Source organism: Leucoraja erinacea, chromosome 4 (genome assembly GCF_028641065.1).
Source record: "Leucoraja erinacea ecotype New England chromosome 4, Leri_hhj_1, whole genome shotgun sequence".
NCBI lineage: Eukaryota > Metazoa > Chordata > Chondrichthyes > Rajiformes > Rajidae > Leucoraja > Leucoraja erinaceus.
In genome coordinates this window covers 79,164,737-79,182,552 of record NC_073380.1, presented here as the reverse complement: position 1 = coordinate 79,182,552, position 17,816 = coordinate 79,164,737, and the positions used below count along the sequence as shown (strand labels likewise).

General features: G+C 42.8%; 1 protein-coding gene across 2 annotated transcripts in view; it reads right to left on the bottom strand.

The window, feature by feature from the left end:
- Nucleotides 1-17,816, bottom strand: part of LOC129696571 (collectin-10-like) — an 87,468-nt gene that overhangs the window by 24,575 nt on the left and 45,077 nt on the right. For both annotated transcript variants that reach the window (XM_055634605.1, XM_055634606.1), the window contains exon 4: nucleotides 5,436-5,507. In XM_055634605.1, the coding sequence (XP_055490580.1) occupies nucleotides 5,436-5,507 (72 nt within the window). The remainder of the gene's footprint in view (nucleotides 1-5,435; nucleotides 5,508-17,816) is intronic.

The window sequence follows — 17,816 nt, the reverse complement described above, 5'->3', positions numbered from 1 at the left end:
CCTCCCATTCCCAATCCAACCTCTCTGTCCTGGGTCTCCTCCATTGCCAGAGTGAGCAACACCGGAAATTGGAGGAACAGCACCTCATATTCCGCCTGGGTAGCTTGCGTCCTGAAGGCATGAACGTTGAATTCTCCCAATTTTGCTAGCCCTTGCTGTCTCCTCCCCTTCCTTAACCCTCAAGCTGTCCCCGCCCTCGGGCTCCTCCTCCTCCCTTTTTCCTTCCTTCTCCCCCTCACCCCCCATCAGTCTGAAGAAGGGTTTCGGCCCGAAACGTCGCCTATTTCCTTCGCTCCATAGATGCTGCTGCACCCGCTGAGTTTCTCCAGCAATTTTGTGTACCTAAGAAATATTAATAATCCACTTTATTTTTGAAATGGTGTGTGCTTGCCCTTGAGTATTCCTTTTTAAGAGACTGGGTGGCAAGGTGTCGTAGCGGTAGAACTACTGCCTTAAAGCACCAGAGACCCGGGTTTGATCCTGATTATGGGTGCTTGTCTGTATGGAGTTTGTATGTTCTTCCCGTGACCTGCGTAGGTTTTCTCCGAGATTTTCCGTTTCCTCCCACACTCCAAAGCCGCACAGGTTTGTAGGTTAATTGGCTTGGGGTAAATGTAACATTGTTCCTAGTGTGTGTAGGGTGGTGTTAATGTGCGGGGGTCGCTGGTCGGTGCGGACTCGGTGGGCCAAAGGGGCCTGTTTCCACACTGTATCTCTAAACTAAACTAAAAATTGAAACTAAACTGCATTTGCGAACTTCTCCACTACCTGACACGTCAGAATAAAGGAAATGAAATGTGCAAAGGTCTCCAGGCTGATATTTTAATGAGATCACCTAAAAACTGAAGGATAGTTTGTACAGGGTGATAACTTTCAGCCTGATACTGGAATGCCACAGAATGTGAGGAGTATGTGTGAGGTCGCTAGCATGCCGTCATTTGTGGTTATGCATCATGAATTTCCAGTTAAGGTTATGTATCAAAAATAGCTCAATTATTTGCAAGGTTCACTGCATTGAAGGGTCATAGGACTCAAGTGAGCCATCCAGGCGCAGACATTCCTAATGATCGCTTTAGCTCTAGTTGGTAAAAAAGTAGAGGAGGATGAAATGGAGACCAAAAATAGAATTCAAATGGTCAATTAGGATCAAAGGAGAATGTATACCTCTAATAATTATGTGAGAAATGCAATAAAATGGAGCATTGGAGGAATTTATAGAAACATAGAAAAAACATAGAAATTAGGTGCAGGAGTAGGCCATTCGGCCCTTCGAGCCTGCACCGCCATTCAATATGATCATGGCTGATCATCCAACTCAGTATCCCGTACCTGCCTTCTCTCCATACCCCCTGATCCCCTTAGCCACAAGGGCCACATCTAACTCCCTCTTAAATATAGCCAATGAACTGGCCTCAACTACCCTCTGTGGCAGAGAGTTCCAGAGATTCACCACTCTCTGCGTGAAAAAAGTTCTTCTCATCTCGGTTTTAAAGGATTTCCCCTTTATCCTTAAGCTGTGACCCCTTGTCCTGGACTTCCCTAACATCGGGAACAATCTTCCTGCATCTAGCCTGTCCAACCCCTTAAGAATTTTGTAAGTTTCTATAAGATCCCCTCTCAATCTTCTAAATTCTAGAGAGTATAAACCAAGTCTATCTATCCAGTCTTTCTTCATAAGACAGTCCTGACATCCCAGGAATCAGTCTGGTGAACCGTCTCTGCACTCCCTCTATGGCAATAATGTCCTTCCTCAGATTTGGAGACCAAAACTGTACGCAATACTCCAGGTGTGGTCTCACCAAGACCCTGTACAACTGCAGTAGAACCTCTCTGCTCCTATACTCAAATCCTTTTGCAATGAAAGCTAACATACCATTCGCTTTCTTTACTGCCTGCTGCACCTGCATGCCTACCTTCAATGACTGGTGTACCATGACACCCAGGTCTCGCTGCATCTCCCCCTTTCCCAATCGGCCACCATTTAGATAATAGTCTGCTTTCCTGTTTTTGCCACCAAAATGGATAACCTCACATTTATCCACATTATACTGCATCTGCCAAACATTTTCCCACTCACCCAGCCTATCCAAGTCACCCTGCAGTCTTCTAGCATCCTCCTCACAGCTAACACTGCCCCCCAGCTTAGTGTCATCCGCAAACTTGGAGATATTGCCTTCAATTCCCTCATCCAGATCATTAATATATATTGTAAATAGCTGGGGTCCCAGTACTGAGCCTTGGGGTACCCCACTAGTCACTGCCTGCCATTGTGAAAAGGACCCGTTTACTCCTACTCTTAGCTTCCTGTTTGCCAGCCAGTTCTCTATCCACATCAATACTGAACCCCCAATGCCTTGTGCTTTAAGTTTGTATACTAATCTCTTATGTGAGACCTTGTCGAAAGCCTTCTGGAAGTCCAGATACACCACATCCACTGGTTCTTCCCTATCCACGCTACTAGTTACATCCTCGAAAAATTCTATAAGATTCGTCAGACATGATTTACCTTTCGTAAATCCATGCTGACTTTGTCCAATGATTTCACCACTTTCCAAATGTGCTGCTATCCCATCTTTAATAACTGACTCTAGCAGTTTCCCCACTACCGATGTTAGACTAACTGGTCTGTAATTCCCCATTTTCTCTCTCCCTCCCTTCTTAAAAAGTGGGGTTACGTTTGCTACCCGCCAATCTTCAGGAACTACTCCAGAATCTAAAGAGTTTTGAAAGATTATTACTAATGCATCCACTATTTCTGGAGCTACTTCCTTAAGTACTCTGGGATGCAGCCTATCTGGCCCTGGGGATTTATCGGCCTTTAATCCATTCAATTTACCCAACACCACTTCCCGGCTAACCTGGATTTCACTCAATTCCTCCAGCTCCTTTGACCCGCGGTCCCCTGCTATTTCCGGCAAATTATTTATGTCTTCCTTAGTGAAGACGGAACCAAAGTAGTTATTCAATTGGTCCGCCATATCCTTGTTCCCCATGATCAACTCACCTGTTTCTGACTGCAAGGGACCTACATTTGTTTTAACTAATCTCTTTATGTCCAACAATTGTATTCTATTTTAAAATGCAGTTTCTGAATGTTGCACTTTCTAATTTGTATAATCATTTGGCATTTCAGATACAATTAATTGGCATCTCTCAGGCAACCTTTGAAGATAATAGACAATAGGTGCAGGAGTAGGCCATTCGGTCCTTCGAGGCAGCACCGCCATTCAATGTGATCATGGCTGATCATCCCCAATCAGTACCCTGTTCCTGCCTTCTCCCCATATCCCCCGACTCCACTATCTTTAAGAGCGCTATCTAGCTCTCTCTTGAAAGTATCCAGAGAACCGGCCACCACTGCCCTCCGAGGCAGAGAATTCCACAGACTTACAACTCTGTGTGTGAAAAAGATGGATTTGTTGTTGCCAGATTACACTATTGTTAGTCTTGAGCGGATAATTGGTAGATAAGATTTTTAACATCAATATCTGGTCATTCCAAGATAGAAGAGATCAGTTATCGTTTTGTAGAAGATAGACACAAAATGCTGGAGAAACTCATCGGGAGGGGCAGCATCTCTGGAGTGAAGGAATAGGTGACGTTTCGGGTCAAGACCCTTTTTTCATCCCGTAACCTCACCCATTCCTTTTCTCCAGAGATGCTGCTTGTCCTGCTGAGTTACTCCAGCATTTTGTGTCTATCTTCGATATTAACCAGCATCTGCAGTTGTTTCCTCCTACATAGTTTGGTAGAAGTTGTGTTTCAGACCACTGTCTGACCCCAGGACCAGGAGGTTGGGGGATTTTCACCAGGCGCTTATCTTAGTCATAGAACATGGAAACCACCCTTCCCCCTCTCCCTTCCTAGTTCTCCGACCAGTCTGACTGTCCTCCTGATTATATTGTATCTCAGTATGCTTTGTTGTCACCTTCTCCTGGCTAACAATGATCTATTCTACATTTTCCTTGATTCTCTTCTCCTTTGATCTCTCACTTTCACAGCTTACCCTTCCTTATCTCAGTGTCTCACTCTCCCCTGACTCTCAGTCTGATGAAGGGTCTCGACCCGAGATGTCACCCATTCCTTCTATCCAGAGATGCTGCCCCTTCAGTTGAGTTACTCCAGCATTTTGTGCTTATCTTCGGTGTAAACCAGCATCTGCAGTTCCTTCCTACACATGGAAACAGGCCCTTTGGCCCTTCTCATCCATGCCGACCAAGATGCCCCATTTATGCTAGTCCCACAAGTCTGTGTTTGGATCATATTCCCTCTAAACCTTTCCCATCCACGTACAGGCCAAATGTTGTTCCAATGTTGTTAATATACTTGCCTCCATTCATCCTCACACAGAGGATACATTGATGTCAATGCCTATTTATTAATTATTTGGAATGTCAATAAGTCCAAGGCTGTAGGTATCAGTCCCTTCAACATACTTAATATGGAAATAAATGAGAACAATTAACTGCACAAAGCTATCTGCCCTTTAGGTATCAGTGGGTTATCCGATAACTCAGTGGAGGACTATTCAAACAAGAATCTGGACCACTCCCTTATGCCCCTGTCCCACTTAGGAAACCTGAACGGAAACCTCTGGAGACTTTGCGCCCCACCCAAGGTTTCTGTGCGGTTCCTGGAGGTTTTTGTCAGTCTCCCTACCTGCTTGCACTACCTACAACCTCTGGCAACCACCTGCAACCTCCGGGAACCGCACGGAAACCTTGGGTGGGGCGCAACGTCTCCAGAGGTTTCCGTTCAGGTTTCCTAAGTGGGACAGGGGCATAATTATCAATTTGACGTTAAACTGCCTACCCTGCCATTGGACAAACAAATTCAGAGATAATCTGTGCAAGCCTCTAATTGTTCCAAAAAACGTCTGTGTGTCTTGCGGAAGAAAATTAATATATTTATAGGATCCAGAGTGAGAAGGTACCATTTGTGGTATCCAAGACAAATGATATCAAGTGCTGGTGAATGAATCAGTTTTCTGGTTGTTTGCAGGCCCGCAGTGCATGTGGATGTGACTTTGGTGAGTCAGGAGGTAGCTACACTTGGAAGGATGGCTCAACCTCTCGCTCTGGGTGTGTGGTGCACAGGAGGGCAGATGATTGCGCCCTGACACCAGCAAATTAATTACACAACGTGCCTGCCAGCTTGCAAGTCTGTCTGTGACTGAGCATGATTGGAATAATATTCACAGGTTCACAAGTCATAGTAGTAGAATTAGGCCGTTCGGCCCATCGAGTCTACTCCGCAAGTATAAGTCGGGACAACTTCTTCTGTAGATGGTTCGGGCCATCACCCTTCCTCTGAAGAAGGGTCCCAACCTGAAACTCTGCCTATCCACGATTCCAGAGATGCTGTCTTACCCTTCTGAGTTACTCCAACACTGTGTTCTTTGAAATGTTTACATTGCGTTCAGTCTTTAGACTTACCCTTTGCGCCAATTGGACCAATTTTACCTCTTTGTCCAATTTCTCCTTTCTGTCCAGGCTCGCCAATCAATCCTGAATAAAATGAAAAGTTCACGTTAGATGATTAACCTGCCATGTTGTAGCATTGCTGTGACTCCAATAATTGCAGGTTACCCAGGAAAACCGTGCTTCCTGCAAAACACTGCTTTCTTTGTGCGTAATCAAATTGAGATTATTTATACATGGTAGGCACGGTGGCGCAGTGGTAGAGTTACTGCCTTGCAGCGCTAGAGACCCGGGTTTCATCTCGATCTCGGGTGCTGTCTGTACGGAGTTTGTACATTCTCCCCGTGACCACGATGGTTTTCTCCAAGATCTTGGGTTTCCTCCCACACTCCAAAGACATACAGGATTGTTGGTTAATTGTCTTGGTGTATGTGTAAATTGTCCCTGGTGTGTATAGGATCGTGTTAGAGTGCAGGGATTGCCGGTCGGTGCAGACTCAGTGGGCTGAAGGGCCTGTTCCACACTATATCTCTAAGCTAAACTAAACTAAACATGGTTTTATTTCGTTGTACATAGTCGGACATCAATTGCCAGGAAATTACTAACATTTACGGTTAAAAAGCAGTGCTTTAAGATTTGAAAGTATTAGTCATGGATAATGAACCTGATGGAATTTATTTTCGTAAGTTCATTGACGTAGTCCATAACAGATGTTATTAATATGGTTCACAAGCCCACTTGATAACATCCAATTTAAGGCATTAATTACTAAAGCTAAGACATAAGCAAAGAGAAGGTATTGGCTGTACACCAGGAGTGGATACAGGAGGCAGGTACTCACATTGGCTGGAGGCAGCCAGTGGGGCCATCAAGTGCATGGCTGTTCATCATATTGAAAACACTGAAGTGTTGTTTATCAAACATTGCAAATGTCACAAACCAAGACGGTAATGTAAGCAGTGTGGTTAGATGAATGAAAAAATATTTTTAAACAGATTAAACAACTGTATGGAAAATGAGTTTCAGTGGGAGCAAGTAAGAGCTCATCTACTTGGGACCAAAATAAATATAACAGAGCACTAGTGGATAACCTTCGCACACCATGATTATAATGACAACATGGTCAATTTTACGTGCTTTTAAATGATCGTATTTCAGAAATATTTGGTCTAAAATCAAAATTATGAGAAGGTTACAAAATGTAATTTTAATAAAAGATTGAGTGCCAGTGGGATACTCTATGATGAATCTACTTGAACAGTGAGTTTAGTATTTATGGACTAAGCTCAAGCTAGAATTATTAAGATATTTGGAAATATCAAAAGACCTGTTTGACTATAACAGCAAGTAAGACAATGTATAAGAATACAAGAAATAGCAATCGGAGTTAGTAATTTGGTGTCTTGAGCCTGCTCTAACATTTTGGCTGATGTTCTATCTCATCTCCATACTTCTGCCATTATTCCAAATTTATGATTCTTCTTATATACAGAAATCTATTGATATTCATTGCATATCAATGACTGAGTTTCCAGATTCCTCTGGGTTTGAGAATTCCAATAATTCAGTGCACACTGAGTGGATACATTTCTGCCCTTTATTCTGAGACTGTGGCCCTCAGTGTTAGACTCTCTTCCAGGGGAATCATCCACCTTTCAGTCATCCTATACAAACTTGGGCCACACGCTGGCGCAGCAGTAGAGTTGGTGCCTTGCAGTGCCAGAGACCCAAGTTCGATCCTGACCACGGGTGTTGTCTTTACGGAGTTGGTATGTTCTCTCCGTGACCGCGTGGGTTTTTTCCGGGTGCTCTGGTTTCCTCCCACATTCCAAAGACGAACAAGTTTATAGGTTAATTGGCTTCAGTAGGAATTGTAAATTGCCTCAGTGTTAATGTGCGGGGACCACTGGTAGGTCTAGACTGGATGGGACGGAAGGCCTGTTTCCGCGCTGTATCTCTAAACTAAACTTGGTATGGTTTAATGAAGTAATCTCCTATTCTTCTAGTAGAGGCCTAGTGTATTCATATCTTTCATTCATTTGTTCTATATCTCTCTATATTACCATCTATATATCTCGTTTCCCTTTCCCCTGTTTCTCAGTCTGAAGAAGGGTCTCGACCCGAAATGTCACCTGTTCCATTTCTCCAGAGATGCCGTCTGCCCCGCTGAGTTACTCCAGCTTTTTGTGTCCATCTTCGGTCTAAACCAGCATCTGCAGTTTGCAGTCATAGAGTCATAGAGCGATACAGTATGGAAACAGGCCCTTCGGCCCAACTTGCCCACACTGGCTAACATGTCCCAGCTACACTAGTCGCTTATAATAAACTGAGAATAACTGTAAAAATATATATTAATGGATCCTCTTTGTTCAGTGGAGTTGATTCGTGGAAGTTTTCAATGAATCTCTCCTCACATGTATGTATTGCTAGATTTCAAGCCCCATTCTTCTATCATAGGTTTTACTGACATGTCTATTACTGGTCTCCCCATTGGATTGCAACCTTGTCTTGGTCGGGGAGCTTGTGTGTCTCAGTGACCCCTAGAGCTATGCCAGCGTGAGATTTTTTTTTTTTCACTTAAATTTTTATTGATTTTTCAGAGATATATATACAAAACAGTGCAACACCATCACCATAAATAAAACAAAATAAGAAAAACAAGTCAAAATAAAAAAATAAGTAGATAGGGGGAACAAAAAAAGTGAATAAATAAAAAATTGGAATAAGACCGTGTAGTTCACTTACCAAATTAAAAAGAAAAATCGTTACATTGATTAGTTATCTGGAGATAATTCAATATTCATACAAACATACCATCTAGTTCTATATAACACAATCTTCCCATAGCTCGGCATTTATCTAATTGGTGTCATGTCTCAAATAAACAGTCCATTTGTCCCAGATCTTCTCAAATGAATTCTCCTTGACTCCCAAGGAATATGTCAATTTCTCCATATTAAAGATGTCTCGCACAATTTCTAACCACTGTTCCTGTTTTGGACTTTTTTTCATTGAGCCACTGCCTGGTAATGGTCTTCTTACTTGCAGCAAGCACAACTTTAATCAAATATGTATCTTCTATTTTTACAATATCTTTAATACGCCCCAGATACATCACAGGGCAGGTATTTGGGATTTTATAACCCAAGATATTATTTACAACTGCATTAACATTTTCCCAGTATGGTCTTATCTTTACACAGTTCCAGAAAATATGCGAGTGGTCTGCCTCCGTACTCCCACACTGCCTCCAACAGTGTTGTTGGACAGCAAGTTGTCTGCTTTTTATTTTGGGTGTTGTAAAAAAGCGAGATAGATTCTTCCAGCAAAATTCTCTCCATACTAGTGAGCTTGTGGATGAACATTGTGTTTCACACATTTGATACCATTCTTCTTCTGTTATTTGAATCTTTAATTCAGCTTCCCGTTTTGTTTTATGTAGAGCGTTGATTCTCCCCCGCTTCCCACCAGAGCTTGGTAGAAAGCAGAGATGACCCGAGACCCCTTCCGTTTGTATGTATCCACAATCACCTTCATCACATTATTTGAAGTTTCATTTAGTTCCGGCCTTATCTCTTTTGTAAAGTAGTCTCTTAATTGCAAGTATCTAAAAAAATCTTTGTTTTCGAGACCATACTTTGACTATAAATCTTGGAAGCTCATAAACTCGCCATTTTCTGAAACTGTATACATCGCCGTTATGCCTTTTTGTGCCCATTCTTTGAATTTTGAATCATACACCCCTGGCTTAAACTTTGAGTCATATGCGAACCACTTCAATGGGTGAACCCCTCTTTTTAATTTGTTTTTTTCCACTATAACATTCCATATTTCTAACGTAAATGATACTATTGGATCCATAGCATGTCTCAAAGCCCCTCTCAGATATTTGTCTCCCACCAAAATCTGGGTCTGGTAACCCTGTATCTCCCTTTCCATTTCTTTCCATCGAGATTCATAATCAGGTCTACACCAACAAGCCAGAGGTCTGAGTTGAGCTGCATAAAAGTATTTCCTCAGATTTGGTAAAGCCATTCCGCCCTTGCTTTTCGGCAGTTGAAGTGTTGTTCGTTTTATTCTTGTTTTTTTCCTATTCCAAATGAATCGAGGGATCATTTTATCCCAGGCTATGAATTTATCTCGGGGAACATTAATTGGGAGAGATTGGAATAAATATAGTAGTTTAGGTAGGATATTCATTTTTACCATTTGTATTCTGTCACTGAAGTCTAGAGGAAGGGTCGACCACCTTTCAACATCCTTTTTGATGTTTTCTTCAATTTTGTTATAATTCGTTTCAAACATGTTGGAAAGTGTTTTGGTTATAGTTACACCAAGATACTGCATCGTTTTGGAATTCCATTTCAGATTATATGCATCTCTGATTTGTTGGGATGGAGAATAATTGAATGAAATAATTTGTGTTTTTGTTATATTCAGTTTATACCCTGAGTAGTATCCATATGTTTCAAATAGGTTCATTAGATTTGGGAGACATGTATCTGGTCGTTCAAGAAAAATAATGACATAATCAGCGAAAAGAACAATGATATGTTCGTTCCCCCCTATTTTGACACTCTGCAGGTCTTCTCTCTGCCTTATTGCTTGCGCTAAGGGTTCAATATACAAAACAAAGAGAGTGGGAGAAAGACAGCATCCTTGTCTTGGGCCCCTCTCTAATTGGATCATTTTTGATTGGTTTCCATTTACCTTAATCCTAGCTGTAGGCTCCTGATATATTGTTTTAATACACCGAATTGCATCTTCATTGAGACCAAATCTCCTCAGTACTTCATATAAAAATACCCAACTAACACTATCAAAGGCTTTTTCTGCATCTAAACTGACCAGGACCATATTTGTATCCTTCTTTTGAGCACTATCCACAATGTGGAGGGTCCTTCTAATATTGTCCTGTGTTTGACGCCCCCTAATAACTCCAGTTTGGTCTTCATTAATCAGATCTGGTACAAAAGTCTCGAGTCTTTTGCAAATGATTGAGGTAAATAGTTTGTAGTCTACATTTAAAATTGAGATTGGCCTGACATTTTTACATTGCTCTTTGTCTTTGCCTTCCTTAGGTAAAATGGTAATAATTGCTTCCTTCCATGATGGGGAGCCCTGCCCTCTTTAAATAGGTATGTTACAATACTTACCTTCAGCGGCGCTGCAATTCTGCCACTGGCCGTGTGCGCGATTGTGGCGCGTTTGAGGGGGGGGGGGGGGGGGGGCGGGGTTAAAACGCGGGTTTCACTACCTGGTCCTGTGTTATTTTTTGGTGGGGTGCAGGTTTTGGCTGAGGAATCGTTCCGACGGCCGTTTTTTGGGGTTTTAAAAAAAATTTGCCTGACAAATTAATCGCTGGAGTAATTTTACAATCAGCTTGTGAAACCGTCAACGCCGACAACGGGGCCGGATTTTACGTAAGGGACAGGTGAAAGAAAGTAGTTTCTTTTTATGTATAAAAGTGTTTCTTAAGTAGCGAAACGGTGATTCTTTCCCCCGAACGAACCGGCAGTGTATTTGCTGCAGATACGGGTTTAAATCCACTGCAACCTTAACATTCCAATTGATAGCGTTCCATAAAATCCCACTCGCAAGCTGATTTAAATGGCCATTAATTTACAGGTATTAAACATTAAATTCATTCCATTTGGCCTATAAACCCATGACAATGAGATATAAAAATTATGTTATATTGTGAATTCTTGTGTGAATGTTATTTGGACACTTAGGCTATTTAAAAATGTTAATATATTCTTAAGAAATGGATAGATGTTTAGATCTAGTAATTGCATTTTGGAATAAGCTACAATTAGGTAACTAACTAATTATATGCTTTAATTTCAAGTTATCTAAGTAAGATTGTTTCATATTTGTTTCAGAATGCTTCAATCTATAATAACTGAACATTTCTTTCAGTTCTCTTAATTTTTAAGAAAGTTATGGGCTTTCGACTGTTCTGATCACAGCTTTTGTGTTAAGTCAATGGAAAAGCAATAGGGAACAAGATGCTAATTTCCGAGTATGAAAATGGCCATAACTTTTTTAATACTGAAGATATGAAAGTGAATTAGGTGTCAAATTAAACTTCTTTTTATGCTTTATCTGATGGGATAAATTACAGACTTGATTTTTAAAATCTCAAAATTTTGTTACATTGCTACTTTAAGGGTCCAGTTAAAGCAAGACAGGAGCAAAGGTGTTAGCTCTTTCTTAAAGGCCTTGTACCATTCTGGGGAAAACCCATCGCTGCCTGGTGATTTACCAGCCTTAGGTCTACTGATTGCAGCTTCCAGCTTCTTAACCATAAATTGTGACGTAATGGTATTATTTTGTGTCTCACCAATGGATGGCAGGTCAAGTGAGTTAAGAAACCTTCTCATTGTCCTTTCGTCAGCTGATGGTGGTTTAGAATAAAGTTTCTTATAGTACTCTTCAAATATTCTTTCTATCTCATCTGGCTCATGTGATAATTGATTGGTTTTAGGATCTCTTATTTTATGGATTGTATTGGAGGCCTGCTGTTTACGCAGGTGTCTGGCCAGGAGTTGAGTTGCTTTTGGACCTGCTTCATAATAGGGCTGCTTTACAAATCTTGCCCTTTTTTCCATCTCCCCTGTGGATCTCATCTATCTCCCCCCTTATTTCCTTAATTGTTTTAGTACCAACTGATCTGTATGTTTTGATGTTTTTTTTCAATTCTTTCAATTTTTCTAGAAAGTTATGGGTTCATACGTAGCTAGCCGATCCTTTTTTTGTGTGAAGGCAGGGCGATCTGCTTTCCACGTATAACTGCCTTCATAGCATCCCACAATATTACAGGATCCCATCCCCATTATCATACTGAAGATATGTACCTTTTTATCTCTTCCCTTATTTGTTCTTTTTACCTTTATCTGATTTACCCAAATTACCCACATTGAGCCTCCAAACAATATTCATTTTTCTACTTACAGGTGTACTGTCAAGCTGATCCACTGTGATCAGATACACTGGAGCCCCGGTTTTACACTCTGTGATCCTGTGGCTTTCACCCGTATTCATTAAAAAGTAGTCAATCCTGGAGTAGACTGAGTGAGGTACTGAATAGTGTGTGTAGTCCCTCTCTAAAGGGTGAAGTTCTCTCCAAACATCAATTAGGCCCATTTCCTGCATTGATGTGTTAATAAACTTGGTCAGAAGCATCTTGGGTTTTTTTAGGATTGTTGTATCCAAATTATGATTCATAACCACATCGAAGTCCCCTCTACATATCAAAATACCTTCAGTCTCTAAAGCAATAATGTCAAACAGAGTTTTCTGAAAACACATTTGTTACTCTTGGGGGGGGGGGGGGGGGGGGGGGGGTTATATACATTGATCAGTGTCACTACTTTGTTTTCCATCTTTCCTTTAACTAGTACATACCTTCCCTCTTTGTCCCTGACTTCTTTATAGCATTCAAATTGGACTGCATTTGTAATAAGGATAGCCACTCCCCTCTTTTGGCTAGTTTTATAGGAACTATAAAATGCATTTCTAAAGCCAAAGCGTTTTAGTTTCTCATGTCCTTGTAGAGGCACGTGGGTTTCTTGTAAAAATAGTACCCGAGCCTCTTCTTTTTTCAATTTAGCCAGGACCTTGCTCCTTTTAACTGGATTATTCATCCCACTTACGTTGAGTGACACCAATTTAATAGTATTACGTGACATTTAATTTACCTAATCCTGTATTGCATTCATAAATCTTCAGATAACTTGGAACTGTGCAGGTCTGAACATCTGGATAACATGTGCCAAATAAACAAAATAAAATAAAAGAGAAAACAGTTGACTTCCAAGTAAGGGTGATTCCGTTCCACCCTGAGTCCCCTTTGGCGAGTAGAGGGGAAAACCTCCTCCCAGAGGGTCCCTCACTAGAGGTAAAACACTCCATTTCACGCATCCTAGTATCGTCCAACGTCATCCAATAGCACTTATTTTCTAGTCCAAAAGAAATCGTGACACAATAAAAGCTAGTTGGATGGGGTCTGCTCAGACTCCTGTAGTCGCTGTCTTGCTGTCTCACTCCCGCCTTCGCTCTTCTTTCCAACTCTCTGCCATGTCAAAGCCTGGAGAAGACGCTCCATTTATGGGTCCGCCGGCTCCTCAGCGCTGTAATCAGGTGTCGCCACGGAATAGCCTCTCCTCCTCAGCTCCTGCGCTGCGTCTTGTGCACTATGATATGTGCATGTTCCTGAGTCCCAGTGAATACGCATCTTGTCCAGCGGGGTCTGGAAGCGGACACCTCTCTCCTTCAGGGCCCTCTTTATTCCCTTATATGCCTTGCGCTTCTGGACAACATCCGTTGCATAGTCGTGGTCAAATGATAGACGTTGCCCGCCAATCATTACCTTCTTTCCCCAGGCCTTTTTGATTACCATTTCTTTGGTATTAAACGCAAGGAAATTTACCACTATAGACCTAGGTGGTGGACTACGTTCCGGTTTGCAAGCCAAAGCTCTCTGCATGCGCTGGATCCGTAGGTTGGTGTCCATTGTTATTGCGAGTTCAGTTTTCAAAAGTTGCTCCACAAATTCAGACATGAATTTGCCTTCTTCCTCTTCGGGTACGCCGTAGATGCGAATGTTATTTCGTCTAGACCATCCTTCCAAATCAGTCAGTTTTTCTTGCATGACTGTTTTTTCATAGATTTAAACAGCACATTTTTCATAGCCATGATGATTGTCTCTGCCTCTTCGATTCATGCCTCTGCTTTGTTTAGTATAGTTTCGTGGGTGTGGATTTGTTTGGAGTTAGCAGAAAGTTATTTCTTGCTTCAGATCTTTGAGTTCAGCTATCATGTCTTCTTTGAGTCATTCTTTAAATTTATGTAAGCACATTATATTCAGCCCTGAAGTCACGTATTTCCTTACTGATATTGTTGAGCATTGAGTGCACGGTTTCTGCCGAGTCATCTTTTGAGCTTTGAGCTTTGTCCATCTCCAGTGAATTCTTTCTTTCTCATCCGTCACGTTCCTTTTGACTTCTAGTTGTCACTCCCCCACTCATTCCAATACAGAAAACTGTGAATTATGTGGCAATTAGTGAATTAAGGGAGGCTAGTTTTAAACTGGATATTAAGCAGCCATCTGCTCGCCTCGCCACCGGAAGATTCGTCTCCTGTTAGGGTCTCCCATGCTGGACAGGTCGAAGGGTAGAGGCGAGACAAAGAGCGATCCACTGGCCCTCCAGGTTGGAGGTCGGGCACAGGGCTAATAACCCTGTCTCGTAAAACAAATATGTTACGGAAACAGCAACCGAAGGAATCAACACTACTGGGCGTGATGGACTTCCAGGGCTATCGACAACAATGGACCTGACCGGGGGTAGTGTCCAGAAACTAGCCCAGAACAGAGAGGAGTGGAGGACCTTCGTTGCTGCCCTACTTGCCAGGAGGCATAATAGGCATTAAACACACATTAACATAAACTATTACTGGTAAACAAAAAGACACAAAGTGCTGGAGTAACTCAATGGGTCAGCAGCATCTCAGGAGAACATGGATAGGTGGCGTTTTTGGACGGGACCCTTCTTCAGACTTTTATTGTTGCGAGGGGAGGAAGAAAGCTGGAAGCAAAAAGGGGCAGGTCAAACATGGTAAGACTTAGGTGGATACAGGTGAGGTGATGTCTGATAGGCAGATGGTTGGAAAAAGGCCAGAGATAAAAAAGAAAGAAGGTGTGAGACAAAAGGATTGAAGAGTTGTGAAGCTAGAGGAGGAATGGTGGTGAAAGGGGGAAGGCAAAGTAGGTGTGAGTCCTGGTGGGGCACTAGGCAGGGAGGGGGGGGGGGGGGGGGGGGGGAGGGGGAGGAAAGAATGGAGGGGGAATGTTTGATGGTCCCCTAAAACTTGCGGATTCAATGTTTTGTGCCGTTGGGTTGTACGCTACCCAAGCTGAATATGAGGTGCTGTTCCTCCAGTTTGCTCGTGGCCTCAGTCGAGCACTGGAGGAGGCCCAGGACAGAAAGGTCAGTGTGGGAATGGAAAGATGAGTTGAATGGCTCACAAGCGGGAGATCACGTCGACCTTGGCAGACCAAACGTAAGTGTTCGGCGAAATGCTTGCCAAGTCTGTGCTTCGTCTCACCGATGTACAGGAGTCCACATTGGAACACTAGATTCAGTAGGGAAGGTTAGAGGAGGTGCACATGAACCTTCTACAGTTGTACAGAGCCCTAGTGAGACCACACCTGGAGTATTGTGGGCAGTTTTGGTCTCCAAATTTGAGGAAGGACATTCTTGCTATCGAGGGAGTGCAGTGTAGGTTCACCAGGTTAATTCCCGGGATGGCTGGACTGTCATATGCTGAAAGAATGGAGCGGCTGGGCTTGTATACGCTGGAATTTAGAAGGATGAGAGGGGCTCTTATTGAAACATATAAGATTATTAAGGGTTTGGACATGCTAGAGGCAGGAAACGTGTTCCCGATGTTGTGGGAGTCCAGAAACCAGGGGCAACAGTTTAAGAATAAGGGGTAAACCATTTAGAACGGAGATGAGGAAACGCTTTTTCTCACAGAGAGTTGTGAATCTGTGGAATTCCCTGCCTCAGAGGGTGGTGGAGGTCGGTTCTCTGGATAGTTTCAGGAGAGCTAGATAGGGCTCTTAAAGATAGCGGAGTCAGGGGACATGGGGAGAAGGCAGGAACGGGGTACTGATTGGGGATGATCAGCCATGATCACATTGAATGGCGGTGCTGGCACGAAGAGCCGAATGGCCTACTACTGCACCTATTTATTGTCTATTGTCACCTGGAAGGACTGTTGGTGGCCCCAGATGGAGGGGAGGGAGGAGGTACAATGACAGGTGTTACACTTGCTGCATTTGCATGGGATAATACCTGGGGATGGGGTGGCTTGAGTTGGATGGGATGAGTGAACCAAGGGAGTGGTCTCTGTGGAAGGTTGAAATAGGTACGGATATGAAGATGTGACTGGTGGTGGGATCACGTTGGAGGTGACACCTCGGAGAATATGTTGAATGTGGGGGCTGGTGAGGTGAGGACCCTGGGAACTCTATCCTTGTTCCGTCAGAGTGGGGGAGGGGAGCGAGAGCAGAAGCATGGGAAATGTTATTGTGGTAGCTCAGTCGCTCACAATAGATCACAACAAAGTGACAAAGAAAGTGTTCTCTCAGTACTTCTCGTGATGTCAGGGTGTTTCAAAGTGCATTCCATCCAATGGAGAACTTGTTGGACTGTACTTTGTCACGTAATGTAAAAAAAAAACCCCATTATTGCCAACTTGTGCACAGCAATGTCCACAAACAGCAATCAGGTAAAAGCAACACCCTCTCTCGTTGCTACCCCTCTGTGATTCCTCCTGCTCTCCAGCTCTATGCTTTGATCTGTCATTTTCACACCTTAAATCCTTCGATATCTCTCCTCTCTCCTCCCTCCTCCCTCTCCCCTGACTCTCAGTCTGAAGAAGGGTCTCGCCCGAAACATCACCCATTCCTTCTCTCCAGAGAAGTTGCCTGTCCCGCTGAGTTACTCCAGCATTTTGTGTCTATAAAATAAACTTTTGTTTTGGATGTTGGGTGCATGGGGCAGAGTACTTTCACCCCCAGCAAGTAATAGAGTTATGCCCTTATCCCATCTAGGCGATTCTTTTCGGCGACTAGGTCGCGGGGTGACACCTATATGGTCATGAGCAGTCTCCTCAAGTCACCTAGAGTCGTAACGTTTTTCTGGTTGCCGCTGGATTTTGAAATGTTCAAAACCTTTCGGTGACTGTGGGCTTGACGTAGCTTGTCTTCTCCTGTCGTAGGTGCTGTCGTAGGTTGTCGCCAGGATGACGCAGGTTGTCGCCAGGTGACAAAAACATTATTGTCACCGGTGCTGATTTTGGTGAATTCCATTGGCGACTACCTATGTCAAGCTACATCAACCGGCGACAGGTACAGGAGTCAAGGCCCATTACTGTTTCATACTCGTATCGGAAAGCCCCATCGGAGCTCTACTGGAGTGATAGCCTAATTTATCGCTCCTCCGCCTGAAGCGTTCTGCAAGCCATGTCTCATATGGTGCTATTAGCTTACCCATTGCTATTAATGATGAAAGAGAAAGATCACTTAACTTGAAGCCTAAACACTGGCTGCTTGTCTAAACCGACAATCTTACTCATTCATGGCACGTTTTTATTTTCAAAACTAATATCCTTTTACTTTCACATTCAGTGGATTTCTTCCAAATAACACTCGAAAATACACACTTTGTGTGTTTACGACAGCAGAGTTTAGAAACCAGTCTTTAAAAGGAAATAGAAACGATAGAATGAATAAAACATAGGGGGATTCACTGAAGTTTGCAATAGTATTAGGTAGTTATTCATCTTGTTGTTTTTACCAGTACTGTTCTGAGAAACACAAATCCT